The 26,797-nt window shown below is 58.6% G+C and overlaps 1 protein-coding gene across 3 annotated transcripts; it reads right to left on the bottom strand.

The window, feature by feature from the left end:
• Positions 1-26,084, bottom strand: PDZD4 (PDZ domain containing 4). Of its 3 annotated transcripts, none has more exons than XM_032846356.1 (8): positions 25,639-26,084; positions 5,104-5,339; positions 4,024-4,114; positions 3,480-3,578; positions 2,565-2,627; positions 2,089-2,190; positions 1,714-1,824; positions 1-1,578 (listed from the first exon to the last, which is right to left on the bottom strand). In XM_032846356.1, exons 1-8 carry the CDS (start codon positions 25,696-25,698, stop codon positions 61-63), a joined length of 2,280 nt encoding a protein of 759 aa, XP_032702247.1. In that variant the 5' UTR covers positions 25,699-26,084; the 3' UTR covers positions 1-60. The 3 variants fall into 3 exon arrangements, with proteins under 3 accessions (XP_032702247.1, XP_032702246.1, XP_032702248.1); XM_032846355.1 differs by having other exon boundaries at positions 5,086-5,339; XM_032846357.1 differs by lacking the exons at positions 4,024-4,114; positions 5,104-5,339 and having other exon boundaries at positions 25,639-26,081.
• Between the last annotated feature and the right edge of the window lie 713 nt (positions 26,085-26,797).

Below are 26,797 nucleotides of genomic sequence, written 5' to 3' on the forward strand. Positions count from 1 at the left end.
AGTAGGGAATGGGGCGTCTTGGGAGGCTCACTGGACCTGGGCTGGGGAGCGCGGCGGGCCTCAGACGGTGGTGACGGAGAGCAGAGGGCTGTAGACGCGCTTGCCGTCGGCAGAGCGTGCGCCGTGCGCCAGCATCTCCTGGATGGTGACCCAGTTATCGAGGATCTTCTTGTTCCTTTTCTTCAGGGTCTTGCGGTGGCTCAAGGCGATGATGTTGAGCTCAGCCTTGCTGTCGCCGTTCTGCTGCTCCCTCAGGCACTCCAGTCGGCTCTGCATCATGAACTCGCGCCGCTTCCGCTGCTCCCGGGCCCGGATCAGGTGCTGCTTCCGCTCCTCCTTGCTCCAGTAGCGCCCCATCTTCATCTCGCTCACCGCGTCGTCGTCCGTGGTCATGCCGCTGCGCTCCTCGCGGATCTTCAGGGCCCGGGCTTTGAGGAGGCGGTCGCGCACGGGCCGCTTGGCCACATAGCGGGTCCCGTCGCTGCGCACCTTGACCTTCCACTCCATGCGGGGTGCTTCGGGGGCCACCGCGGCCCCGCCCACGCGAGGGCCTGTGGCCAGACTCAGGGGGCCGTGGCCCAGCTCCTCCAGGCCGCGCGGTGGGGCCAGCTGCACGCAGCTGTGGTAGTGCTCGCCCTCCTGGCCCTGGCCGCGGTGGCGCCGAGACAGGTACGGGCTGCCTTCAGGACCCACGCGCTCCAGGGTCGTGCCCGTCTTGGGGCTTCGGCGGACCCGCTCCTCCGCGTGCTGTCTCCTGCCCACCTCGGGATCCCGGGAAAGAGAGCGGAACTTGGTGGGGCTCCCCTGCAGGGGAGCAGCCCTGGGGTGGGCACTGACCACGGGGCCGGAAGGGGTCCGGTTCAAGTTGGAGTTGCCGGCAGCAGCCCGCCGCAGGGGGCTCTCTGGCGAGGGCTCGGCAAGCAGCGGGGTGCTGCGGCAGCTCTCCCCGGTGTTGTAGGCGCTGGTGCTGTCCTTGTCGGACTTCTCGGGCAGCTCGGAGATGTCTGACAGCTCGTGCTTCTTGGGCTCCCCGGCACCCAGGTCGTAGAGACTCTCCTCGTCCAGCAACCAGGCCTTCATGCAGCGCTCCCGCAGCTGCTGCATCTTCTGCGCCCGCAGGATGTTCCGGCACTTGAACTCCAGGTGCCGCAGCTCCTCCTCCAGCATCGCCATCTCGTGGCCCAGGCTCTCGTTGCGGTTCACGTCCAGGGCGCTATTGCCGCCCGCGGCCCGGGGAAAGAGCAGGCCCGGCTGGTTGCCGTTCTCCAGGTGGCCCTTGATCTCCAGCAGCTCCCGGTAGCGCTCGTACTCCTCGTCGGTGAGGCCGGGGATGTCGCCTCCGCCCAGCCCCGCCCCCTCTGCCAGCAGCGAGTCCATGCTGAAATGCAGGTCCCGGCTCTTGCGCAGGGCCCCAGGGGTGTTGGCGGCACTGGCGGGCTCGTCGCCCAGAAGGTCGTGCTCGGAGCTCTCCTCGGTGCGGGTGCTCTCGTCAGTGCGGCCCACACCGCTGTCCAGCTCCTGGCTGTTGCTCAGACCCGTGCCCGCATCGGGGACCCCTTTCTCCTCTTCGTGGCCAAGCTGGGGCAAAAAGATGAGTCCCACTCGGTGTGGGTCCCACATGCCAGGCTTGGGGTCAGAAGGGCCTTCGGGTCCAGCCCATCTGCCACATGCCGCAGCCCCATGGCCTCCCGCCCGGCCTGTCTCCTTCCTCACCTGCTGGGCAGGGGGAGATCTCAGCTTCCGTGCACGCAGGTCCCCCTCATGCTCAGAGCCAAATTCATCCAGAAAGTCATCCCGGTCACTGTCCTTCCACCGCTTTGCCAGCTGCAGAGACAGAACTGTGCTGTCCCCACTGCTTTAAGGACCGCCCAGGACACAACCCCACTGGTTGCCTTTAAGTACCATACCCGGTCTCCTGGTCTCAGTGAAGTTGAATGAACCCAGGCGAGAGGGCGGCCGCAGCACACTCGGTCATCAGAGGCCGGAAGGGGAAATGGGCCCCAAAGACATGCCCCACCCTCCATCAGCAGCCCCCACAGAAAGCCCGATGCCACGGGTCCTGGAGGGCCCTGCCGGGCGCACACACACCTGGCTCTCGGGCCGGGCCACCAGCAGGGAGATGTTGGTGTTCTCCTCCTGACTCAGAATGGCCACCGCCTCCTCCCGGTTCTGGACGTCCACACCATTGATCTGCGACAAGCCAAGGGACCATCACACAGAATGCCAGGGCTGGCTCTGTGGTGGGCCGTGCCCTAGTGGAGCATCTTGGGCTAGGAAAGGCTCTTGAGCTCTGACAGGATGGAAATAAAGTAGAAGGTGCCCAGGGAGAGGAAGGTGTCCGCGTGCCAGAGCAGCACAGAACCTTGATGCCAGCAGATCCCCCGGGACAGCCAGACCGGAGAGAGAGAAGACCCAGCCCCGGTGTCAGGCACAGCAGGATGTCTAGCCATCGGGCGAGGCTCTTGGCAGGAGAGAGCTGGGACTGGCTAGGGAGAGGTCAGTGGGCGGCCAGGGCAGTGGGGCCACGGTCAGGCCACACGCACCGCCAGCACGCACCCACTCACCTGGATGATACGGTCTCCCTCGCGGATCCGGCCGTCTTTGGCTGCAATGCTATTGGGGTTCACCTGCAAGGCAGATGCATCATGGGGACCTGGCATCCTTCACTCGGGTTCCCTTTCGGGAACAAGGGGCAGCCTCACCTTGGGCAGGGGGTTCTGAAGCCAAACTACAACCTCCTTGCTTGCTCCCTCTTCAGCTCAGACTGGAAGCTTCCAAGCTCCAGGAGGCAGGGACAAAACAGTGGGTCTTAGGCTAGTCCCCTCTCCCCAGCACGGGCCAGCCAAGCTCCCCAGGCCCAAGCCCAGGCCCCCAGCTGTCTCTCGTATACTCTCGTGCATGGAAACTTGTTCTTTTCCACGTCAGAGGCTGGGCAAATGCAGGAAGCCGAACACTTCCCCACACTTTGCCCCCCCACACGCCACCTCTGGGGCTCAATGGGCAGTAAGGTATCCATGCAAAGGTTGACTTGACGAGAATGAGGGCGGCTCGACGCACCACGTCCACCACGGACAGGTGGGAAAGAACAACCCTCTGAGTACCAGGAGGCGCTGGCTGCGGGCCGTGGGAGGAAGAGCAAAGCCAGGCCCAGACCTCAGCCTCGCTCCCGGTCCCAGCCGGGGCTCAGGTCTCCCGGGGAGGATGGCGGGGGCTGAACACATGCCCCATGATACTGAGCAGGCGCTGCCCCTAGCAGCCGGGGCATTCCGGGCCGCCTCAGAGCCCCACGCTGCATGGAGAGGCCTCAGGGATCGGGCAGTGCGGGCACTCTCCGTGTGGCTGCCGTGTCACCCGCCACCATGATGCCCCGCCCTCCCCACTGCCGGTGCCACGTGCAGCCTGGGGGTCCGGCACCCAGGGAGGAGGCCTGGAGCCCCACCACCTTCTAGAGGGCCCGCCCCCATGCCCCGCCGTCGTACCTCTCCAACATAGATGCCCAGGTCCTCCTCCTCGTCCGTGCGGTAGCACACCATCAGGCCGAGCTTGTCCCGGTGGCTGGTCTTATACAGCTCCACCTCCTGCCACAGTGGGCGTGGGGGAAGCAAAGGAAGAAAGCCCCCAAAACCGGTGAGCGCGGAGGCATGCTAGCAGGCGGCAGCCGCGGCCCAGTCCCAACCCCGGCAGCACGCCGGAAGCAAGTTTCCAGCCTCCAGCTTGGAGGGTCTCTCTTACCATCCCAAGTGGCGCACGTGTGCCGCGGTCTCCCCTGCCAGGAAATGCCCGAGACACACACGAGACGCACGGGACACACAGGACACAGACATGCGTGGGACACAGACTCGCTGACACAGACTGACTACGGGACCTCACCCACGCCCCTCCCCGACTCAGCCCGACTTGACCCGCCTTGGCCCATGAGCCTGAGTCGGCAGCCGTGCATCTCGGCCGCTGGGGCCAAGGGGAGCCAGGCCTGAACTGGGCTGCGGACAGCCGCCCCGGGGCCGGCTCCTGAAGCTGGCTCACCTCATACTCCAGCTCGTCCATGCGGTCTGCCTCCTGCGGGCCGCCCTCCATGAACTCCGCCGGGTCATAATACTCATGGCTGACGGGGGGGCTGCCCAGGAGAAGTGAGGTCAGGCCAGCCGTCTGCTCCTCTAGTGCCCTAGCCCCAGCTCCTGGGCTGGCCGCTCCCACTGCGCTCAGCACGGAGCCCCTTGTTCTGGCCAGGAATGCTTCTTGAACGGGAGTGTGCAGGGCTCCGCACTGAGGACACGGGCATGCCTCGCTCTCCCCACTCCATCCCACCCTGTTGCCCAGCCCAGCCGGCAGGGTACCCACTTCTCCAAATTGCAGGTGCCACCCACCCCACCCAGCACTGGTCCCGCCCATGCAATGCCCCCAGGAGTTATCCAGGCCCCAGAGGACTGCTGGGGAGTAGAGGAGGACCCACTCTACCTCCAGGGGCAGCCCTCCTTGCCCCAAGGCTAAGCGCAGCTGCCGGCGGCCAGGGTCCTCACTCTGCGGAGGAGGGCATCCCGGGACCCCCGCCCTGCAGCACGGGTTTAGACTAGTGGAATGAGCCACCCGGCCTGGATGAGACACCCTTCTTCCGAAGGGGCCAGAAAGAAGCCGAAAAGATGGAGGAAGTTCAGAGCAGGGGAAGGATGGGACAGATAAGGATGTGAGAAGATTCAAGGAAGGATGCTTGAGAGGCAGAAGACGATGGACGGCAGAGAAGACAGGATGGAGGAGGAGGAGCGGAGGCCCTCAACCTTCCAGGAGCAAAGTCCCGGGATGCTCCTCCCTCCGCCCCGGGAGGGGGAGGGGAGATACCAAAGGGAGCCTGTGTGTGAAGCCTCCCCGGTCCCTGCACCGGCTGCTGTCCAGCCTGAGGCCTCAAACGCCTACAGACTGCTGAGCCCTTGGAGGTCCCAGTCGGCTCTGGACGCCAAGCAGCCTGCTTCCTGCCCAAGAGGGCAGGCCAGGCAGGGTCTCCCTGCTGCACCCAGAGCTGCGGCGACGTAGCCTCTGGGTGGCGTGCCCTCTCTGGAGGCAGGGCCCGGGGCCCTCCTGAGGGCGACTCACAGCTCAGATAGGACGTACGGCTCCAGGATGACCATGGGCGGGGTGGGCGGGCGCAGCTTGCCCAGCGCCATGATATGCTCAAAGGTGATGTCGGTCTGAGTGCCACTGTCCACCAGCTGCAGGTCATGGCACGAGCTGTCCCCCCGGAGGCGGGGGCTGCGTCTCAGCACCTGGATCACTAGAGGCTCCTTGGAGGAGCGGAGGGCCTCCAGGGTTTGCTCCTGAGACAGCTTGGAGAGCTCCTTCCCGTTCACCTGCGGCAGAGACACGCCCCCGTGAGGACACGCCCCCGTGAGAACCCGCCCACCGCTCGGCTCTCCAAGGCCAAGTGCACTCTCCACCCTCATGCCCTCATGCCGGGGGAAGCCCCACGTCTCAGCCCTACCCCTACATGGTGCTGCCTGGGCCTGAGGGAGCCCCTGGGACTCCGCCCCCACCCTAGAACGTCATCCAGCAGGAGCCCCCCAGGCTTCGGTCCTCAGTGCTCCTGAGGACCGGCTTCTCCTCCAGGCGGCACAGAGGCCAGAGCTAGCATCTAGGAGACCTGCAGTGAGGCCCCCTTGGCAATGACTGCACTTCTGTCGTGCTCCTCTGACATCAGGGCTGGAGGAAGACCTGGACTCCTCTCCCAGTGGCATCAGTCCATAACTGGGTTAAGGCAGGAGGGTCGAAAAGAGCACGCAGACGTCAAGGACAGGATCTGTCCTCAAGCCAATGACAGAATCACTGAAGACAAAGGGTGACCCCCACAGAGCCCCCTCACATGGCAAGACAACCTAAGGGAGGTGCCAATCAAGTGATCCTCGTAAGACAACTGCCATTTCTTGGGCGCCCGATGTGTCTCCCCTAGATCCTGACCCCAACGCCCCATTGTGCCCTTGAGGAAACCAAAGTCCAGCAAAATGAAGGGAGTGAGTGAGTCAAGGTCACGAGCTGGGCTGCAGAGTGGCAGGAGCTGGGGTGAAGGCTGGTCTGATGAAGCCTCCGGGGAAGGCTCCCTGAGCGGAGGAGGGGCACCTGGCCGGCCTCAGGGGAAGGGAGAAAGGGAGGCGTGTTTGCAGGTGGAAGCAGAGTCCCCACCAGTCAGCAGGAAGAGTGCAGGATGAGGGGACAGGGGCCGCACTTGGGCACAGTGGCCAGGCTGTCCCAGTCTCCGAATTCCCACAGTGCCATCTGTGTCTCTGGGGGTCTAGGGGATGGGAGCTCTGCAGAGACATGCCCAGTCCGACTGCGAGCTAGCATGTCCCGGCTGCTACCGAACAGACCTGGATGTCATTCCAGGGTCACGGCCGTGTCAGAAAAGCAAACAATTACCTATCCACTACTTCATTCTGTCCTTGTCGATAAGAAGCTCAGTATTGATGTTTCCCGGCTCCACAAACTTTCCCTGGTCAGAAGACATTTTTTTTAACCAATCTGGTCTACTTATGCAAGAAACACAGGTTCATTGTAGAGCATTTGAAAAATACAGAAAACCATAAGGAAGAACACAGAAATCTGCCAAGAAGTTACTAGTAGCCAACTAAAGGTAAGTGTGAGAATGTGGTCAGTACCGCCAGAGAGACCACAGTGTCAGGGGCAGGTGGCACGGGAGAAATTCGGGAAGCTGCGGGCAGGGCAGTGTGGGAAAGGCTGTGAACAGAGGAAATGTCAGGAATGTCCTCAAAGACCCTAGCAGGGCTGGGTGTAAAGCTGTCGGGAAATTTGCGAGCCATTATCAACGTTGTAATCTTACAAGGGGACGAATTATATTAAAAACAAAGGCAGGCGCAGCTGGGTGGCTCAGTGGGTTAAGCCTCTGCCTTCGGCTCAGGTCCTGATCCCAGGGTCCTGGGATTGAGTCCTGCATCAGGCTCTCTGGTCCGCAGGGAGCCTACTCCTACATGCCCTACCTGCCTCTCTGCCTACTTGTGATCTCTCCCTCTGTCAAATAAATAAATAAAATCTTAAAAAAAAAAAAAACAAAAAAACAAAGGCAGTAAGTACTCCAAGCTCATGACTTTCTAGTTCTACTACACTCTCCTGTTAGCACTGTTAGCGTGACCGGTGCCTAGTGTGTCTGGCGTGTGCCTGTGTCTCTCTTCCCGGGCTGAGTGACACCACGGAAATCAGCCACAGCTTCGAACGAGGGCTTTTGGTCCTGGACATATGCCAGCTCCCCACTGCCCTTAAGTCAAGAGCTTCCCTAAAATGTGTAAGGGCTGGGCTGTCAAAGGCTAGGTGTGCCCCTGAAACTCCCCGGAGCAGGGCCACAAGTGAGGGCCACAAGGGACATTGAGAAATGCAGGAATGTCTTTCTCCCTGGAATCCGTTGGTTCACCTGCCACCCCGTTGCTATGGAAACTGGGCCCAGACAGTGGGGAGGAGAATGCAGGGTGGGCTGGGATGGCAGTGGGCTGGGATGGCAGGAGGAGGAGGATGACAGGTGCCCACAGAGGTGAGGTCATCACAGTGAGGCCCGGGGCACCCAGCAGCTTCCCCTTGACCCACGCCCTCCTTCAGCTTCCTCTCTCCTCTTCCTCAGTCAGTGGGTGCTGAGTTAACGAAGAGGAGTGGGGCAGAGACGGGTCCTGACAAGTTAGAAACAGGCCCCTCCCAGACTGGGTGTGAGCTCCGGAGAAGGTAGGGAAACGGGGGCGGGGGGGGGGGGGGGAGGGCGGATGAGCAAAGCAGCCTGCGGCCAGGCACACAGTACCAACCCAGTGCTCTGCAAACACCTGTGCTCGTCCTGCCCCGAGCCCGGCCCTCGTCCTGCCACCATGAGTTACAGAAAGACCACGAAGGCCTGCTCCAGTCTCAACCTGTCTGAACCCAGGATAGCTTGCCCTTCGACTCCCACCGGGAGTCACATGCAAATGTCTCCAGGGGCCCCGTGGGAGGAGGACATCCAAGACCAATTCCCTTCCTGTTCCCCACTTCCCTCCCCTAATGCCGCCACTCCAAGACCCCCGTCAGCCACGATCCAAAATGGACCAAAGTCCTAAAAGGACAAAGCGAAACTGCCTACCTTGGACTTGAGGGACAATGTCCGCGATGCTGTGACAGAGAATTCTTAAGATCGATACGGGCCAGCAAGAATGGAAGACACACATCTGACTATGCTAAACGGTAAAACTTCCAAAGGACAGAAACACAGTGAAAAGACAGGCTAAGAGAGGATCCTTACAATGCATAGAACTGATAAAGGATTATCCAAAATAGTCCGTAAAGAATTCCAACAAAACCCTAAGAAAATACAGACGACAGTAGACAGTAGAAAAGCCCGTGCTCACATAAGAGGAAGCCCCACTGCCTCACTAGCCCTCAGGCGAGGGAAGGACAGGCTTGGGGTCAGGGACTGCGGGCACAGGCGGCTTCAAATCTGCCTTCTTAAGGGATAAACGTTGAGGCCACGAGGCCGAGACCCAGGCGGGAGGCAGCACGCGCTGATGCCAGAAGGACGCGCGATACTTTCCTATACTTGAGAAATGTTTCAGGACGGTCGCACGGCGGGGGGGGGCGGAGGACAGGGACGGGGACAGCCAGGGGCAGGGGAGGCCAGTCCCCTACTCGGAGGGGGACGGAGTACGCTGGAGGCCCGGGTGGCCGGAGCGGCGGGAGAAAGTGACCTGCCAGCACCAAGAACCGCGTCCAGCATGGGACAGGAGGGGCTGCGTCTGCGGGGCAGTGGCCTGTGTGGGTGGGCAGGAGCCCCCGTGGTAACAGCAGCGGCCCACGACCCTGTGTGGAAGCCCGTTCTCCTTCTGGACGGTTCTCTCTTCCCCTCCCTCCCCTTGCCACCCCACATGTCCACCTGGATCCCTCCCTCTCCTCCCCCCTCCCATGCACCCTTCTTTCCTGCCCCAGCAGCTGCTCGTCCCTTCCTGCCCCCTCCTGTCACCTACACCCACTCAAGGACAGGTGCCCACGTGTGTCCGCCGGTGCCCAGAGTCACCCTGGCTGCGGAGCAGACACCCGCTGAGGGGCCGCGGCAGGCTCAGCAGACCCCTGGGGAGAAAGTGCAGCGTGAGCGTGCGGCCAGCAGCCTGGCCCGGGCCTCGCTCATTTTCCTCAGGCTCCTCAGGCCCGAGAGGGCACAGCAGAGCTCAAAGGCTCATCCCCAGCTCAGAGCAGAAGCCAGGCCCCAGGAGCCCCACCCAAGCTTCCGAGGGGGCCTCCACTCTGCTTCTGGGTCTGTCTCTCCCACCAGGCCAGGGTGCCTGCTTTTTCTTTTTTTTTTTTTTTTTAATTTTTTTATATCAAAAAATTTTTAGACTCTCCAGGCAGACTCCCCACTGACAGCACAGCCCCGGTGAGACAGGGTGCTCGATCGTGAGACCCGTGAGGTCATACATGACCCACACAGCCAGAAGGAATCCAGAATTAGGGTCACAGTGGGAACTGTCATTTCTACTTCAGGGACGGCAATACCTGCTGGCCATGCCCATTGTCAGAAACTCTCATTATTAGAAGATGTTGCCTTCTCAAGTACAAACCTCTCTTCTTTGGAACATTCCAGAAGACATACACTGTGTCTTCCAACACTCCTCATATGCCTGAAGCCCACCTGAAATGTCCCCCCGCCACGCCCCACGCCAGTTCCTGATGACTCTCATCTCTAGCTGGGCCGGCCTTGCCACGCGCCAGGCATTACCCTGCCTTAGCTGGAACCATCTTTCGGCAGCCGATCCTGCTGGCTTCATAGCAAGCAAACCCTCAAGCACGGCCTCGCCTGAGGCAGACGTCATGCTCGCTACTCAGGAGCTCTCCACACACGGATCCATTTCCTGCTGCCCGGATGGGCCCAAGTGGGTTGACCTAAAACCCACAGCTCTAATCCAATCCCAGCTGAGCGGGAAGTCGCTTCACTTCCACTGTGGGGAGAGGGGACCCAAGCCTCAAGGCACCCCTTTGCTCAAAGTGGCCCGGGTGGCCCTCACATGGCCCTGGCAGGTGTGGCCTGGTTCCCGTCTACGCACCGGCAGAGCACCCAGGGCCCTAGATCCATAGGCACCGGAGCACCTTGCCAGCCGGGCCGTCCTGGGCCCCAAGCACAGTTGGCCACCTCCGAACCCTGATCCTGGCTGGCCGCGTCACCCGGTCACGCACTCTCCGTCCAGACCCCACACACTGTAACCTGATAAGCTGTCGGGAAGAATTTGTCATTATCTGAAGAATCTTGAAAACATTCATCATACTCCCTTCGATCCAATAAATTTGCTCTAAGTAATAGATGTTCCTTAACACATTTTCTAGGCTAATCCGTATTGCAGTAAGCATTAGTACTTCATTCCTTTTATGGCCGAATAACATTCCATTATATGCCAGAATATTCCTTCATATGGAAGGACCACATTCTGTTTACCCAACTCCATCTGTCAATAGACACTGGATTGTTCCCACTTCGTGGCACCGTGAATAACGCCGCTCTGAGTATTCGTGTGCAAGTGTTTGAGACCCTGTTTTCTAGTCTCTGGGCTGTACGTGTAGGAGTAGAAGTGCCAAGCCCTACGCTCCTACATTTAACTCAGTCAGGTACCGGCACTATTTTTAAGGCCGACAACTTCACAACTATCTTAAGCACTGAGTGTCTACCTATTAAAGCGCGCAGCCGCCCTACCACAGTCTTCCGGTAACACGCCTGTTTCTCAAAAAAGATATAATGGGGCGCCTGGGTGGCTCAGTGGGTGAAGTCTCAGACTCTTGGTTTTGGCTCAGGTTGTGATCTCAGGGTCGTGAGATGCAGCCCAGTGCTGGGCTCCACGCTCAGCTCAGCTCGCGTGAGACTCTCGCCCTCTGCCCCTCCTATCCCTCAAACAAATAAATAAATTTTTTAAAAGATTTTATTTATTTATTTGACAGAGAGAGAGAGACTGCAAGTAGGCAGAGAGGCAGGAGGGGGGGTTGGGGGAAGCAAGCTCCCCGCGGAGCAGAGAGCCCGATGCGGGGCTCGATCCCAGGGCCCTGAGATCGTGACCCGAGCCGAAGGCAGAGGCTTTAACCCACTGAGCCACCCAGGTGCCCCAAATAAATAAATTTTTAAAGATTTATTTCTTTATTTTTGAGAGAGTGAGCAAGCAAGCGAACACAAGTGGGAGGGGCAGAGGGAGAGGGAAAGAGAAACTCAAGCAGACTGCACTGACTGGAGAGCCCGATGTGGGGCTCGATCTCACGACCCTGAGATCATGACCTGAGCTGAAACTGAGAGCCAGACACTTCACTGACTGGGCTGTCCAGGCGCCCCAACAAAGAAATCTTTTTTAAAAAGATATAAAATGACATGTAAACTAGGTTGATTACCATACAAAATAAAAAGGCTGGGAAAGAATGTATAAAATCGTTGTGGGAAGGAAATCTGAGATTTTTCCCCCCTTTTTTCCTGTACTGTTTTTTGAAAATAAAATAAATCTTTATGAACTGCAAAATAAAAAAACATTATTGCTGGAAAATTCTCACGATAAAATATTAAGCAAAAGACCTGCTTAGACCGAGGTGACCCCAATTCTGGGAGCATGGGTCTGGGCATATGTTACATATATTCACATATGTGTTCAACACAATATTTTCTTTAAAGAATAGGAGGAAATTCACGGGAAATAGTATTTACAGGTGACTTCTCTTTTCTCTTGTTCTTTCTAGTATTTTCTCCAATGAACATCGCCTTTACGATCATAGAGAAAACAAACAAAAGCAATCTGGCCCGATATATCCGGAGTCGTTCTCAGGCTTTGTGGCAGGGGACGGGTGTGTACTCCCAGCCCCAGGACAGCGAGGGCTGGGAATGCATTCGGCTTCTGGGCTCAGGGCCCTGGGTGCCGGCAACAGCGAGAAGCACTAATGAAGTCACATCACATTCCACATCCACACCTGATCTGAGGCGGCTTGGGAGAAGCACTGCTTTCTCCCTCTACTGCCTTCCATCTCCTGCTGGGGTGTCCCCAGAAAGGAGCCTGGAATCCCAGGGGAATAAAGGAGGGCTGGAGGGGAGGCACTGGGGCTGAGGGCTCCAGGTGAGGGGGATGAATCCCAGCCACCTACCCCCTAGAGTAGGTGGTCCTGAGGGATATGCCCCACGCCCACCCCAGGAGCCAGGCCTGACCACGGGCTGGCCAGTGAGCCTTAATGGGCCTCAGGCTCTGGGGAGCAGGACCAAGCAGACACCCTCCCCATTCCCCCAGTGCAGCACCCCTACAGGCCAGCCCCCTACTGCCTCCCTCTAAGGTGGGATTTACAGAAGGCGTCCTGTGGGTGATCGAGCTGTGGGCCCCAGTGTCTGAACAGAAGAGGACAGGAGGCCCCTGGGGCTGGGGGAGCACTGACCCCATAAGCACCAGCCAACAAGGCAGGGAGGCAGAGCAGGCAGGCCCCCAGGTCTGCCTTCAGAAGGAGCTTGTGGCCAACCCACACACAAGGCCCACCCCAGCCCCTTGATGCAAGCCAGGTCACAGCGGACCCCTTCCCACCAGGGGGTGGACAGGCACAGGGCAGCAGATCAGGTAGTGGGCTGAGACAAGACACAAGCTAAGACAGGGACATACCCCAACCCAGGTTCTAAAGGAGGGTGGGGAGGGAGCTCCAATGGGGGAAGAACTTTCTAGCAAGCAGGGGTGTTGGGGGTAAGCAAAGAAGGTAAGGGATGATGTGGGCAATTGGGCCACTGCCCACTTGTCTCTCTCATTCCAGGCAACTGAAGACAAGGAAGTCCTAGGACAGACCTGTGCGGTCCCGTATGCGGCTTCTCCAGGGAGCGGAGGGACAGTGGAGAATGAGCCCCGGAAGCAGGGAAGCAGGGAGGTAGACTGCTTCAAGCCTGGTGGGAAGGTGGGAGGGGGAGGGGCAAAGCTGTCCCTGGCAGGGAGTGCAGGGGATGAGGGCAGCGCAGGGGTCCTGGGTGCACGAGGGACTCTCCGTGTCCCCGGACAGCAGGGAACCACTGGAAGGAAGAGGGCACATGCTACTTCTCCAGCCGAGCACTGGAAGAACGGGAAGAACAGCCACAAAGCAGACAGACGTGATCCCTGTGCTCGGAGAGGCCGGTGCCGGGGCGGAACCCAGGCGAGGAACAAGCCAGTGAGGCCGTCTGGGACCGCACTCAGAGCCCCGAGTTCCGCTGTAGAAAAAGCTCAAGTGGGGCCTGCTTTAGATGGAGTGTGCAGGGACAGCGTCCCCGGGGATGCCTGACCTAAGACCTGAATGACGGCAAGGAGCCAGCCACTGTAGGGACTCTGAAGAACATTCCAGCCAGAGCTAAGCTCTTGGTGCTCTCTGGAGAGTGCCGGGCACACACAGGAGAGGCCTCCCGTGGCTCCGGCAGAGGAGGGGACCAAGCGGAGGTGGGGGAAGGAGCCGCAGGCAACCAGAGCGGCCCAGACCGGAGATCATGGTGGCTTGGCCTGGGATGGAGGTGGCAGTGGAGAAGGGGACCCGAAGGGAGGAGGATGCCTGATAAGCAGAGTAGATGCCTGGCCTCGCTCCCCATCAGGAAAGCACACGTCAAAAGCACAGTGAGATCCCCACTCACGTCCACTAGGATGGCTGGGGTGGCGAAGGGGAAGATAGGTGTTGATGCGCTGGGGGGGATGGAAAACGGGACAGTGGCTATGGAGAAGTCTAAAAAACAGGCATCCACATGGAAAGGCGCAGACACCTGTTCAGAGCGGCACTGTCCATAACCGCCGACACTTGGAAGCCACCTCGATGTCTGCCTACAGATGGATCAACACAACGTGGTAACACCCACAAGGTGCATTATGCCCCACGGAAAGGGACGACAGCCTGACAAGTGAAAGAAGGCAGACCGCAAAGGCCACCTGTGTGATTCCACAACGGCAAATCCGTAGGGACAGAAAGCACAGGAGCGGGTGCCAGGGGCTAGGGAAAGGGAGAATGGGGAGTGCTTGCTTAATGAAGTTCCATTTTGGGGTGATGAACATGTTCTGGAAATAATAGTGGTGATGGTTGCACAACACTGCGAAGGTACATGGCACTGATGGCAAATCTGATGTCCCAGCCTTTCCCGCAGTAAAAATACAAGAGTGCCACCCGGATCTGCAGAGACCACGAAGGTGAGGGTCACTGTGGACGATGCAGGCATTGGGGGAAACAGGGGAAATGGGCATGTTTTATTAATGGAAAAAGTTTTTCTCAGATTTGAAGTTCCTGAGACATGCAAACATCCTTGATGGCCCGCTCCTCCTACATGTGTCCCGAATCATGAGATGGGGGGGCGCTCTCCCACTTCCTCTGCCTCCACTTTTTTCTCCAAGATAAATAAATAAATAAATCTTAAAGAAAGAAAAAGGCGGGGCTCCTGGGTGGGTCAGTTGGATAAGCGTCTGCCCTCAGCTCAAGTCATGATCCAGGGTCCTGGGATCAAGCCCCGCATCCAGTTCCTGCTCTGTGGGGAGCCTGCTTCTCCCTACTTGTGTGCTCTCTCAAATAATTAAATAAAATCTTTAGAAGAAAAAAAAAAGGCCTGAGATGGGGCACCTGGGCAAGTCGGCCGGCGCAGCATGCAGTCCTTGATGTCAGGGTTGTGGGTTTGAGCCCCACGTTGGGCCCAGTGATTACTTTAAAATAAAAATAAATTATATACAAAAGCATGAGATGGAGGAGATAACGTGGGATTACAGAAGAGGCCCACGGACGATTATGTGGCACGCTTACATTTAGCAGTTGGAGAGAGAGACCCACAGTTTACAGCCAGCCAGAGAGAAGCTAAGGAGGAAAGCTGAACAAGACGGCATGGAGTGGGGAGGGAACGGCTGGCCCAGAGCCAGAATGGCCTTCGGCATCTGTTAAGGGGTGGACCACCGCTGGGCGGAGTGAGAAGCTTGGTCTGTACAGAAACAGCCTTTGGGAACTTTGGCAGAGAATGGGGTCCCAGTGGCTGGGGGCTGCGGGTGAGCGCTGCCTTTGGGTTTTACCAGGAGAGACACCTGGGCAGTCTGAATGCTGATGGGAGATTTACAAGAGGGAGACCTCAGGCCAAAGAGCGCGGGGGAAACTGCAGCCGCGCAGGCCTTGGGGGACATGGGAGTAGGCGCGCGGAACACCGAGGAAGAGAAGAATCACCAGCGGCAGGTGAAGGAGACACAGGGGCAACGAGGGGACACGGTGGGGAGGCGGGGCGGGGGCGAGAGCTAGGCGGGAAGCCGGGTGACCAGTCGCGACACAGCCAGAGCCGGAGGCCCCCGAGGAAGGTGCTCCGCCCAGCCCCGCCCCCGACTGAGAAGCGGGGGCGCCCCGGGCGGCGGAGGGAGGGGCCCCGGCGCAGTAGCCCCGCCCCCGCCCCCGCCCCCTCCCCCGCGTCGGAAGCCGCAGACAAAGAGGGCGGCGGCTGCGCGAGCCGGGCTGCCGGCGGTCTCCCACCCTCCGCTGCAGCAAGCCTCGGGGCCCCCACCTGGGGAGGCAGGCGCAGCTGTGCGGGGGCTCCACGGGCGCTATGCGGGGCGGCTGTGCTGCGGGATCTCCGGGAGGGCGGGGAGCACGGCGCGGGGAAGGGGCCCGGGAAAGAGCCCGGCCGGGCCGGACCCGCGACCCCAGGGAGGCCTGCGAAAGGCCCCTTCCACTCGCCCGAACGCGGGGAGTAGGGGGCTACCTACATAAATGTCTAGTGGGGCTCAAGGCTGCTACGTTAGGACCCTCCTAACCCCACTCTGCGGATGGAGGGACAGACAAGGAGACAACAGAAACCGGAAGTTGCCCTCTGCAACTGGGGGTAAATCAGTGCGCCCTTGGGTCCTGATCGGTGGCTCTCAGCTCTGCTGACAGGTGTGCCCTGGCCTCAGACAAGTGTTCCGCCGACCCCCAAACCAACAGAGCAGAAGGGAGAGAGAAAGCAGAGAAGGGAAGCCTGAGCCAAGGGCAGGCTCTCTGCACTCCTGTTTTCAATGGCCCAGCACAAGTCCTCCCTCCTGTTTTCCCAACTCGAGATTTTGAAAATGGTCAACCCACAGGGACGTTGCAACCCTGCATTCCCTTCAGGCAGCTCTCCCCCAGAGTGCGCATTCCCACGCTGCTCTCTCCTTTCTACACACACGATTTTGCAAGCAAGATGCCAGCGCCATGCCCCCATTCCAGGAGAACCACCATCATCAGCCACCCCCACATCTCCACAATGTACCCCTAATGCCCTTACAGCTCGTTTGTTCCGGTTTCTGGACCCAGGATACAGTCAAGGACCACACACATTACATTTGGTTGTTATGTGTCTAGTATCCTTTAATCTAGAATAATCTATCCACTTTTTTTCTTTTTTTAACTTTCATGGCACTGACCTCGGAAGAGGTTTGGGGCAGCTGCCTTGTACAATGCCTGAGTCTGGGTCTGCCCTCATTAGATTCAGCTTAACTGCTCTGACGAATTGCTGGGTCCTGCCCCCTCCGGACCAACAGCGTCAGGAGGCACTGGGATGAGGCCGTCCCACTGCTGGGGACTCTTGATTTGCTTTAGTCACATGGTCAAAACACGGCTGCCAGGTCTCTCCTTTTCCCTTCCTAATTTACAAGGTAGCGGGGTAACACCTTGAGACCCTGTGACCATCCCGTACCCTGACACCCTTTAAGTAATGGTTTTACCATTTGAGGAGGATCCTTGCCTAAATGAATCGCGTCAGTGGCTACGAAATGCCTTAATCTGGAAGAATCTAGCTGGGCAGTACATTCCACCATCACATGACTGGCCCAGCAAATGGCACGCCCCCAGTCGTGGCTGCCTGGACAAACCAGCCCATCCAACCCCCTAACTGTGGCCACCACCTCTTGCCCAGGGGCAGGAGAAAGAAAAGGAAGCATGGGAGGTCTTCATCTCAAAAGCCTTTTTAGCTGTTTGGGTGTGTATGTCCAGGTGCCCCGGGGAGCTGTGTGCATGTCGGTGAGGGTGTGCATGATGGAAAAGGAGGCTTGCTTATCTGAAACACAGTATGTCCCTTGGGAACCTCAGTGGGGCAGTAGCCCCTGGAAATGGATTTGGTAGGTCCCAGGTGATGCTTTGCCTCCTCCTGGATGATGCTGACATGACCTGGGGCTTCACTGATGTACCCCAAGCTCCTTCCTGAGGTCCTCGCTCTTGGTGTGCCTGGTCCAAGGACCAGGAGCAATGGATGTGGCCTGGAAGCTTGTGAGGAATGCAGACTCGCAGGCCCTGGGCCTCCTCCAGTTCTGCATTTTAGCAAGGGCCTAGGACTGGGGTCATGCTGATCCAGCACGCATTCACGGAACCTGGAAGGACACACGCAGACCTGAATGGGGTTCGGACACCAGACAAGTGACTCAAAGGGTCTCTCCTTCCCTCTTACTCCTTACCTCCCCAAAGCTGCTGAGTGGGTGGTGGGGCCCACCGAGGGTCTGCTGAAATCTGATCCACTTGCCCTGCCCCCACTTCTGGGTCCTGCCTGGGGAGAGTGGCTGGGAAGGGAGGTAACCCAGATGGCCTGTGTGAAAAAGCAAAGCAGGGGCGCCTGGGTGGCTCAGTGGGTTAAGCCTCTGCCTTGGGCTCAGGTCATGATCTCAGGGTCCTAGGATGGAGCCCTTCTTGGGGCTCTCTGCTCAGCAGGGAGCCTGCTTCCCCCTCTCTCTGCCTGCCTCCCTGCCTACCTATGATCTCTCTCTCTCAAATAAATAAAATCTTAAAAAAAAAAAAAGAAAAAGAAAAGCAATTCTTGAGGTTATCATCAAGAACAACCTTGCGGGGGGGGCATCTGGGTGGCTCAGCAGATTGGGTGCCTGCCCTTGGATCAGGTCATGATCCCAAGGTCGGGGGATGGAGCGCTGCGTGGCATTCAGCCCCAGAACACATCAGGCTTCTGGCTTAGCTGGGGCCTGCTTCTCCTTCTCCCTCTGCCACTCCCCCTACTAGCTCTTCTCTGTCAAATAAATAAATAAAACCTTAAAAAAAAAAAAGGATCAACCTTCAGGTGTAAGCTCACAACAACTAAAAACATCCACCACCCACCTCTGGGCTGACCTGACCTCTCCAAGGCCGGCAGTCACCAGAATGACAGTCTTTTTTTATTTTTAATATTTTTTATTTATTTATTTGACAGAGACACACACAGCCAGAGAGGGAACAGAAGCCGGGGGAGTAGCTAGCAGAGGGAGAAGCAGGCTGCTGACTGAGCAGGGAGCCTGATTCGGGGCTTGATCCCAGGACCCTGGGAACATGACCTGAGCCGAAGACAGAGGCTCAACTACTAAGCCCCCCCAGGTGCCCCCCCCTTTTTTTGTAATTTGAGAGAGAGAGAGAATGAGAGACAGCATGAGAGCAGACAGGTCAGAGGGAGAAGCAGACTCCCCGCCAAGCAGGGAGCCCAATTCGGGACTTGACTGTGGGACTCCAGGATCATGACCCGAGCCGAAAGCAGTAGCTCAGCCAACTGAGCCCCCCAGGCGCCCCGGAATGATCGCTCTCTATGCGATCTTCTTCATTTCCACTGCTCCAAGCCAGCGTGGGCAAGAAGCCGGCTGCTCTGTACAGCAGCCCCTGAGCCCGGCTTCGCAGACGTCCCTCGTCCTCACTAATCTCGGGCCTTCCACTTCACAGCTCGGGTCTCCTCTCTCGGAGGGTTTCCTCTCCTTTCACATTACACAAACCCTCAGAATACTACTGAACATCCTTCTGTCGCTGGGCATTGGCTACGTCCTGGACACGAGTAAGGCTGTCTCCATCCATCTGTCCCGCCTAAACCACCCACCACGTGGTCTGATGGCAGCAACTCGACCCTCTAGCCAAAGGAGATCCCAGCAGACCCAGGGCCTAGGAGCAAAGGCTGCCGGATTTCCCCATGGCCATGACAGCGGGAGGGAGGCACTGTTTCCTCCCACATGGTACTGTCTTCCCTGTGGGGACCCTGAAGCAGAAGGAAGGAAAGAACCCCCAACCCCACTAGGGCCCCATGTTGGGTTAAGTACGTTCATGTGTTTTTCCTTTGGTGTGTGTGTGTGTGTTACACGTATTTCTTGTTTTTAAGGGTTTACTAAGGTATAGTTGCCATGTAATCGGATGCATGTATTCAGAGCGTTACGCTTTACGGTTCTGTAAATTATACCTGTGACACCACTGTCACAGCCGAGATAGTGACCATTTCCTCAGGCAGCCCCATGCCCCTCTGTCGTCCCTTGCTTCTACCCATGCTTCTGCCCATCCCTACAAAACGCGATCTGCCTTCAATCACTGTAGATTAGTTTGCATTTTCTAGAACTTCCTAGTCCCATGGCTCAGGCAGTCCTTAGAACTGAGGTAAGGAAGGGCATTTTAAAATGTTGCAACAATGGAAAACATGGTGAGCCCGAGCAGATGACGGCTACTGGAATTCAGCTCCGCGGTCGTGCCCTCTACAATTGCTTCCAGAGGGCCTGCTACCCTCAGAAGCAAGACACAAATCCTGCTCACAGGAAGCCCCAACTCAAGGGGCAGGGAGCGTGTCAGGGGAAGGAGAGCCGCCACCAAGGAGGGAGGAAGATGGAGAGAGGGGACAGCTGTGGGCCCGCAGCCCTGCCCTCGCGGCACACTGGGCCCTTCTCTCTCCAACTGTTGCCTCTTTGTTCCCGGGCAGTCTCTCCCATCACAAAAAGGCCACAGAGGTGGGAGGGAGGGGGGAGAAGAGAGGGGTCTGTGGCTCCTCCGCAGGGGGACAGAGAGCTGACACAGCGAGGGCTTGGCCAGCAGGAGCCAGAGGGAGGAAGGCGGGGTGGGGGTGGTCACAAGGAGACCTGCAGGGCTGTTGCTCGGCCTCTCCGGAGGTGGACAGAGGGGAGCTGGTGGTGGTCCTGACTCACTCGGCTGAAAGAAGAGAAGTCTGGGCGGCCCTGCAGGTAATGGGTGCAGCGGGCCCGAGGCCAATTTCCTTTGTCACATAGGTCTCCCAGGAACGGGGCCTGTCAGCAAGCATGTGATGGTATGGCAGGGGGAGGATACCAAGATCTAGAAGGCTGTGGTGGCAGGGGAAAGACAAAGGGGCAGAGAGAAGCCCAAACAGAGTGGAGTGTGATTAAATCCACAACAAAGGGGTCAAGGTGCCCCACGGAAGGGCAGCGGGCCCCCAGCCAGCAAAGGCACCAGGAAGGGGTCTCAGCAGGCATCGTGCCCTTGGCACTGATGCTACTTTCTCCCCACCTTCCACCCTCCGGAATCTGGTTTCCCGCCCCTTCCTGAGGCACCTTGCAAGACCGCCCACCCCCCCAGGACCTTTCTACCTCTCCAGAGTTGGTTGGTGTGTGGCACCCCCTCCCTCACCCCAGCGCCCGCCGGGCGTCAACACACCAACGGGACAGAGGTGGGGCTGGCGGTGGCAGGGGGATAAAGGGCCCAAACCCGGGAGGGGCTCAGCAGCCACCCGGAACACACTGGACAACGTCCTAGACACTTCATCATAAAAACACCCAAATTAGGAATAAAAGGGAACTTCCCTGACTTGATAAAGAGCATTTATGAGAAACCTACAGCAAGTTGTAAGTCACTGGTGGAAGTCTGGAAGCTTCCCTCTTCGATCAGCAGCAAGGCAAGGACACCTGCTCTCAGCGCTTCTACTCAACATCCTGCGGGAGATTCTAGCCAGAGCAAGTGGGCAAGAACGAGAAAGAACAGGTATCTGGGTTGGAATAGCAGACGGAAAAGTATCTGAGTTTGCCCTTGACATAATCCCACACATTCGAGATCCTCCAAAATCCACTAAGAAACGATGAGAGCTAATAAATGAGTTGAGTGAGGTTGCAGCACAAAGGATCAATATACAAAAATCAACTGCATTTCTACCCAGTAGCAATGAGAAAGATGAAAAGTAAGTGAAGAAAACAGCCTCCCGGACGTCTGACCCCTTTAGGCTCAGGTCATGATCTCACGGTCCTGGGATCGAGCCCCAAGTTGGGCTCCACGCTCAGGACAGGGTCTGTCTGCTTCTCTCCTCTCAAATAAATACATAAATCTTAAAAAAAAAAAACAAAAAACAATTCCAGGCTGGCTCGGTCAGAAGAGCACGCTGCTCTTGATCTCAGGGTTGTGAGTTAGAGCCCCATGGTGGGTGGAGAGATCGGTTAAATGAATGAACTTTTAAAAATCTTAAGGGGCACCTGGGTGGCTCAGGTGGTTAAGCGACTGTCTTCAGCTCAAGTCATGATCCCAGAGTCCTGGGATGGAGCCCCGTATCCGCCTCCCTGCTCAGCAGGGAGCCTGCTTCTCCCTCTCCCTCTGCTGCTCCCTGCACTTGTGCTCGGACTCTCTCTATAAATATCAAATAAATAAATAAATAAAATCTAATTTTAAAAACCTTTAAAAAATAATGAAAAAGAAAACAATTCAACTCACAATAGCATCAGATAGAATAAAACAATCAGCAGTAAATGTAACAAAAATGCAAAAATCACTTAAAGAAACAGAAGACCCATGTGGAAAGACATCCTATGTTCATGGGTAATACTCCGCCCATATCAATGCAAATTCAATTCCTACAAAACTGCAGCTGCCTTCTTTTTAGAAACTGGCAAGCTGGGGCGCCTGGGTGGCTCAGTGGGTTAAAGCCTCTGCCTTCGGCTCGGGTCATGATCCCAGGGTCCTGGGATGGAGCCCCGCATCGGGCTCTCTGCTCGGCGGAGAGCCTGCCTCCTCCTCTCTCTCTGCCTGCCTCTCTGTCTACTTGTGAACTCTATCTGTCAAATAAATTAAATCTTTAAAAAAAAAAAGAAAGAAACTGGCAAGCTGATCCTACACTTTATATAGAAACTTAACCGGGGCACCTGGGTGGCTCAGTGGGTTAAAGCCTCTGCCTTTGGCTCAGGTCATGATCCCAGGGTCCCGAGATCGAGTCCTGGGATCGAGCCCCGCATCGGGCTCTCTGCTCAGCAGAGAGCCTGCATCCCCCTCTCTCTCTGCATACTTGGGATCTCTCTCTCTCTGTCAAATAAATAAATAAAATCTTTTAATAAATAAATAAATAAAATCTTTTTAAAAATAAAATAAAATAAAATAAAAGCAGGGACTCAGATATTTGTATGTCCATGTTCACAACAGCATTATTCACAATTTGGAAAAGGTAAAAGCAACCCCAGTGTCCATCCATACCATGCAGCACACTAACGCGATGGGGTATAATTCAGCACTAGAAAGAAATCTAGTGGGTGCCTGGGTAGGGTTTAGAAGAGTGCGCAACTCTTGATTTCAGGTCATGGGTTTGAGCCCCACGTTGGAGGTAGAGATTACTTAAAAAAAAATTTTTTTTAAGAAAACATGATAAATGGAAGAAGCCACACATAAAAAAAAATCACATATTGTATGGTTCATAAGGTTCATTAAGATGAAATGTCTGGAACCGGTAAATCCATAAAGAGGTGAGTGGTTGCCAGGGGCTGAGAGGTGTTAGGGGAAACAGGACTGCTAAAGACGGGCTTTCTTTCCGGAGTGATGACTGTTCTGGAAGGAGACAGCAGGGATGGCTGTACAACTCTCAACATATCACGACCAGTGACCGCACACTTCCTCAGGGCAGGCTCAGTGAAGCTGCAGCCAGTCTCGTGCCTGCGAGCCACCACGAAAAAAGGGCCTGGAAGTCAAGGCTAGAAGAGACAACTTGGGGTTCTCAAGCTGGGGGCTGGGGGATCCAAGGCACATGGAAGCCCCCGGGCAAGCGGTGCAGGCCTGTGCGAGCGTCCCTCTGGGCTGTGCCGGGCCCCGCCCAGGTCCCTCACTCTTGCAGGGTGCAGAGGCCACAGGCAGACAAAGACAGGACAGGGAGAAGCACCACTACGCTAGGGGGGGCACCAGGGTTTAGGGGAGTACGGGAGCCAAGAAAGGGCTCTGACTGGTCTGTTGGGACAGAAGCTTCTTTCTACTCTGAGAAAAGGACCGGACTGGACCAGGAAATGCTCTCCCGGCTGTGCCTGGGACTCCAGCCCCCAGAAACCGGGTCAACTGGGACTACCAATGGTTTTCCCTGCTTTCCAGCTCCTTTTTATTCGATCTCCTTTTGTCTCCCTTTAATTTTATTTTGTTTACTTATTTATTTTAGAGGGGGAGAGAGAGAGAGAATCTTAAGCAGTCTCCACAGCCAGCACACAAGCCCAGGCTGGGGCTCCATCTCACCCGCCTGAGATCAGGACCTGAGCCAAAGTGGAGGGTCAGTGTTAATAAGAGGCCAAGCCACCCAGCTCCCCCCGCACCTCGAGGCCGCGCCTTCATTTTTAAAGGGTCGTTCCTCTTTTAAAAGTGCATCCACTGGAACTAGAAGGTATCATGCTTAGCGAAATAAGTCAATCGGAGAAAGACAACTATCATATGATCTCCCTGATATGAGGGAGAGGAGATGCAACATGGGGGGTTAATGTGGTAGGAGAAGAGTAAATGAAACAAGTTGGGATTGGGAGGGAGACAAACCATAAGTGACTCTTAATCTCACAAAACAAACTGAGGGTTGCTGGGCAGAGGGGGGTTGGGGGGGGTTATGGACATTGGGTAGGGTATGTGCTATGGTGAGTGCTGTGAAGTTTGTAAACGTGGAGATTCACAGACCTGTACCCCTGGGGGAAAAAAAATATATATATATGTTTATAAAAAATAAAATTATAAAAAAAAAAAAAAGTGCATCCACGTTCTGATTCTGCCCAAACTTCCTCAGGAGCTTTAAAAGGGGGCAGCGCCCCCAGAGACCAGTCTGCGATGGCTGCAACCCTGACCAGGAAATGGCAAAGGGCAGCTGCGATGCAGGCCCTCCTCTGGGGACTTCTCTGCCCAGGGCTTGGGGCTCTCTCTCAAGGAAAGCCTGGCTTCGAACTTTCCTGCCCAGGTCCATCTCAAGCCCTCCCCCAACACGGAGCCTCCCTGACGGCGGTCCCTGCCCCACCTGTGGAGCCTTCCCTCCCTCACTGCCGGTGGGGGGGGGGGAGCCCGAAGGGTCACCTCAGCGTTGCCTGGTCAACTACCAATCGTTTCAAAGCCTGCAGGGCGGCGCAGGTCACCCTTCTCGTTCCACGCACCCCTGTGAGATCGGTCTTAAACAAAATACGACCTCAATCCTTCTCTGAGGAAGTCAAGAGCCAAGAGCTTTGGAATCGCTTGCCATTTGGTGAAATAATTCCAAGAAAGGAAGGAGAGAGGGTGGGATCCCACGGCGTCACCCACCAACCAGTGCAGCCCCGGTGCCCGCCACTGGGATTCCGAGGGGCTGCGTTTCGGTCTCAGCGCGAGTTATTACCGAGCCCGATTCCACGAGCGAGCAATGACAATGGCCGGGAACAGGACGAGAGGAACAGCCCGGGGGCGGACGGCGAGAATGGAAGAAAGGCGAGGGGCAGCGAGCGGGCAAAGCGGAGGGCCGCGCGCGCCCGGGGAGCCAGGGCCTCGGAGAGGAGCCGAGCGGCGCTGCCAGGGCAGAGCACAAGTCGCCCTCCCGCCGCCTCCCGCTCACCGGGACCAGAACCGGGCTCACAGCCCCGGAGCTGGGCTCCCACGGCCTCCGATGCCTCCCCCACCCCCACACACGGCGCCCCCGCGGATGCTAACAGGAGTTCCCCCATTCTTCTAAGGAGACCCTATTCCCCCAGCCAACACCGCACCGACCAGCGCCTGCTCCCCAGTCCTGACCCATAAACCCGGAATCGAAGTGCATACCTGTCCGCGCTGGGTCTGCCCCTGGATCCCGACTCCCTCCGACCTTGAACTCCCTCCACTTAGCCGCGGGGGCGTCTCAGGCCACACCATGCGGGACATTTCCCTAGACACCTCTCTGAGCGTACACAGAAAGTACAAACACGCGGGGCCGGAGGAACCTCCGCGCACACACAGACGGGGCACAAGCACGCACTCACGAAGTCACGCCACGCACAAGCAAGGAAGCCCCGCTCCGGGCCACCGGGCTGGGCTTGGGTTCCGATAGCGCAGCCGGGCGTATCCGCTCCTGCCCCGCAGAGCACATCTCGGTCCACGAACCCAGCGGCCCCGGACCCGAGGCCCTGCAGGGCAGGGAGCGAGCCGGGCACCGCTGCCTGCAGATCGCCCTCCGCTCGCTGAGCCCGCGGCACCCCAGTCTGGGAGCACGCCATCTGGGCAGGGCCGGAGCGGAGAGTGGGGGCCGGGATAACCGCCCCGGCCCCAGACCGCCCGCGCGCTCCTGCGCCCCTGGTCCTCGGGGCCCTGGATTTGGATGCCCCCCCGCGGCGCGGGGGCCCCTCTCCCTCCCCCGCCCTGGGTCCAGCGGGGCGAGCGTGTGCAGGGAACTGAGCCCGTTGCTATGCAACCTCCATCCCGCGCCGGCGCCGGCAGCACCGCGCCTCCGGACTCCCGGGCCCGGGGTGCAAGTGCGCCGGAACAGGCCGAGCCCAACTTCCCGAGCCAGACCGATCTGGACCCAGGGTTCACGTCCCCACCTACGCCGGGCGCCCAAGGGATGCGCCCTGAACCCCATCCCCACGCAGCTCCCCCCGTCTGTGACTGGTTCCCACGGAGCGCCAACACCCAGCAGCCCCAGAAATCGAGGGCGGGAATGGCTCCCTACCTCTTCGTTTCCGAGCCCTTCAGCCCTCCCAGGTTTGCCGCCCGCTGCTTTCCCAGGTGGCGCCCACGCCCCCACCCCGCCCCAGCGGCCCCTACCTGAAGCATCACTTTGTACTGCTCCTCCGGTTTCTGAACCACGCACATATTACATCCCATGGTGCTGGCCAGCGAGGGGAGGAGGGCGGGAGCGGGAAAACGCCTTTCACTGGCCGGAGTGCGGGACCTCGGGTCCCGGGCTGGGGCCAGGGGCCATACCCTAGCGCAGGGGGCGGGCCGCTCAGCGGGGGAGGGGGGACGCCCCCGAGGGAGGGGCCGCTCCACGCCCCTCGGGTTAACTGGGCAGCCCGAGGCCGGGCGCCGGCATGCTCCCTCACACCCGCCAGGAGAAAAAGGGCAGCGGGGGATGGGCGGGCGCGCCGGGCGTTGCTGGGCGACGACCCCCCAGGAGGCGCGGGGGCGCGCCGGGCCGCCGGGGGCCGTCAGGGGCCGTGGGCCGCGCGCCTCCCCGCCCGCGGGGCCCGCCGCTGCCGCTGCCGCTGCCGCCTCCGGCTCCCACCCATGGCCACCGGCCCCGGGAGCCCGGCCCTCGCGCTCGGCGCCGCGGCCCGGCCCGCCGACTGGGGGGCGGCGGCGCGGCGGCGGCCCCCGCCCGCGGCCAGGCCCGCGCCCACGCTCCCGCCTCGCCCGGCTGCGCTCCCAGCGCTCCCGGCGCCCGCTCTCTGGCCCGCAGTCGGCCCCGCAGTCTCCGGCTCCCGCCCGGGACGACGAACACGCGCGCGCGCCGGCGGCGGCGGCGGCGGGGGGGGGGGGGGGGGCGCGGGGAGGGGGCGCACGCGCGCGGGGGAGGGGAGCTGGGCGGGGTGCAAGCTCGAGCTGCAGGGGCCGCGGGAGCGGACGCAGGGAGCCGAGGGCGGGGCCTCGGCTGGGGTCGGAGCGGGGGGCCTGACGTCCCGCTCCCGCGGGCGTCGAGTCTCCCGGCTCTCGGCTCTGGACGTGCAGCCGAGGCGCTGCAGGCCCAGGAGGCAGGAGTCCGGCTTGGAAAAGCGTCCCCCGGGATCCCCCAGAGAGCTCAGGGCCTCGGGAGGGCGTCGCGGTCTCAGCCCGGTTCCCAGGGCCTCCACGCTGCAGCCCGACTACCTCTGCCCCTCCCTCCTACTTCCCTTTAATAACTGCTTCTCCCCTTCGACTCGGGCCGTTCCCCCCGCTGTCGTTTAAACGGACACCTTTGTTAAAATAAGATAAAAAGAAGAGGTGA

Source organism: Lontra canadensis, unplaced genomic scaffold, assembly GCF_010015895.1.
Source record: "Lontra canadensis isolate GAN:19392208 unplaced genomic scaffold, GSC_riverotter_1.0 scaffold174, whole genome shotgun sequence".
Lineage (NCBI taxonomy): Eukaryota > Metazoa > Chordata > Mammalia > Carnivora > Mustelidae > Lontra > Lontra canadensis.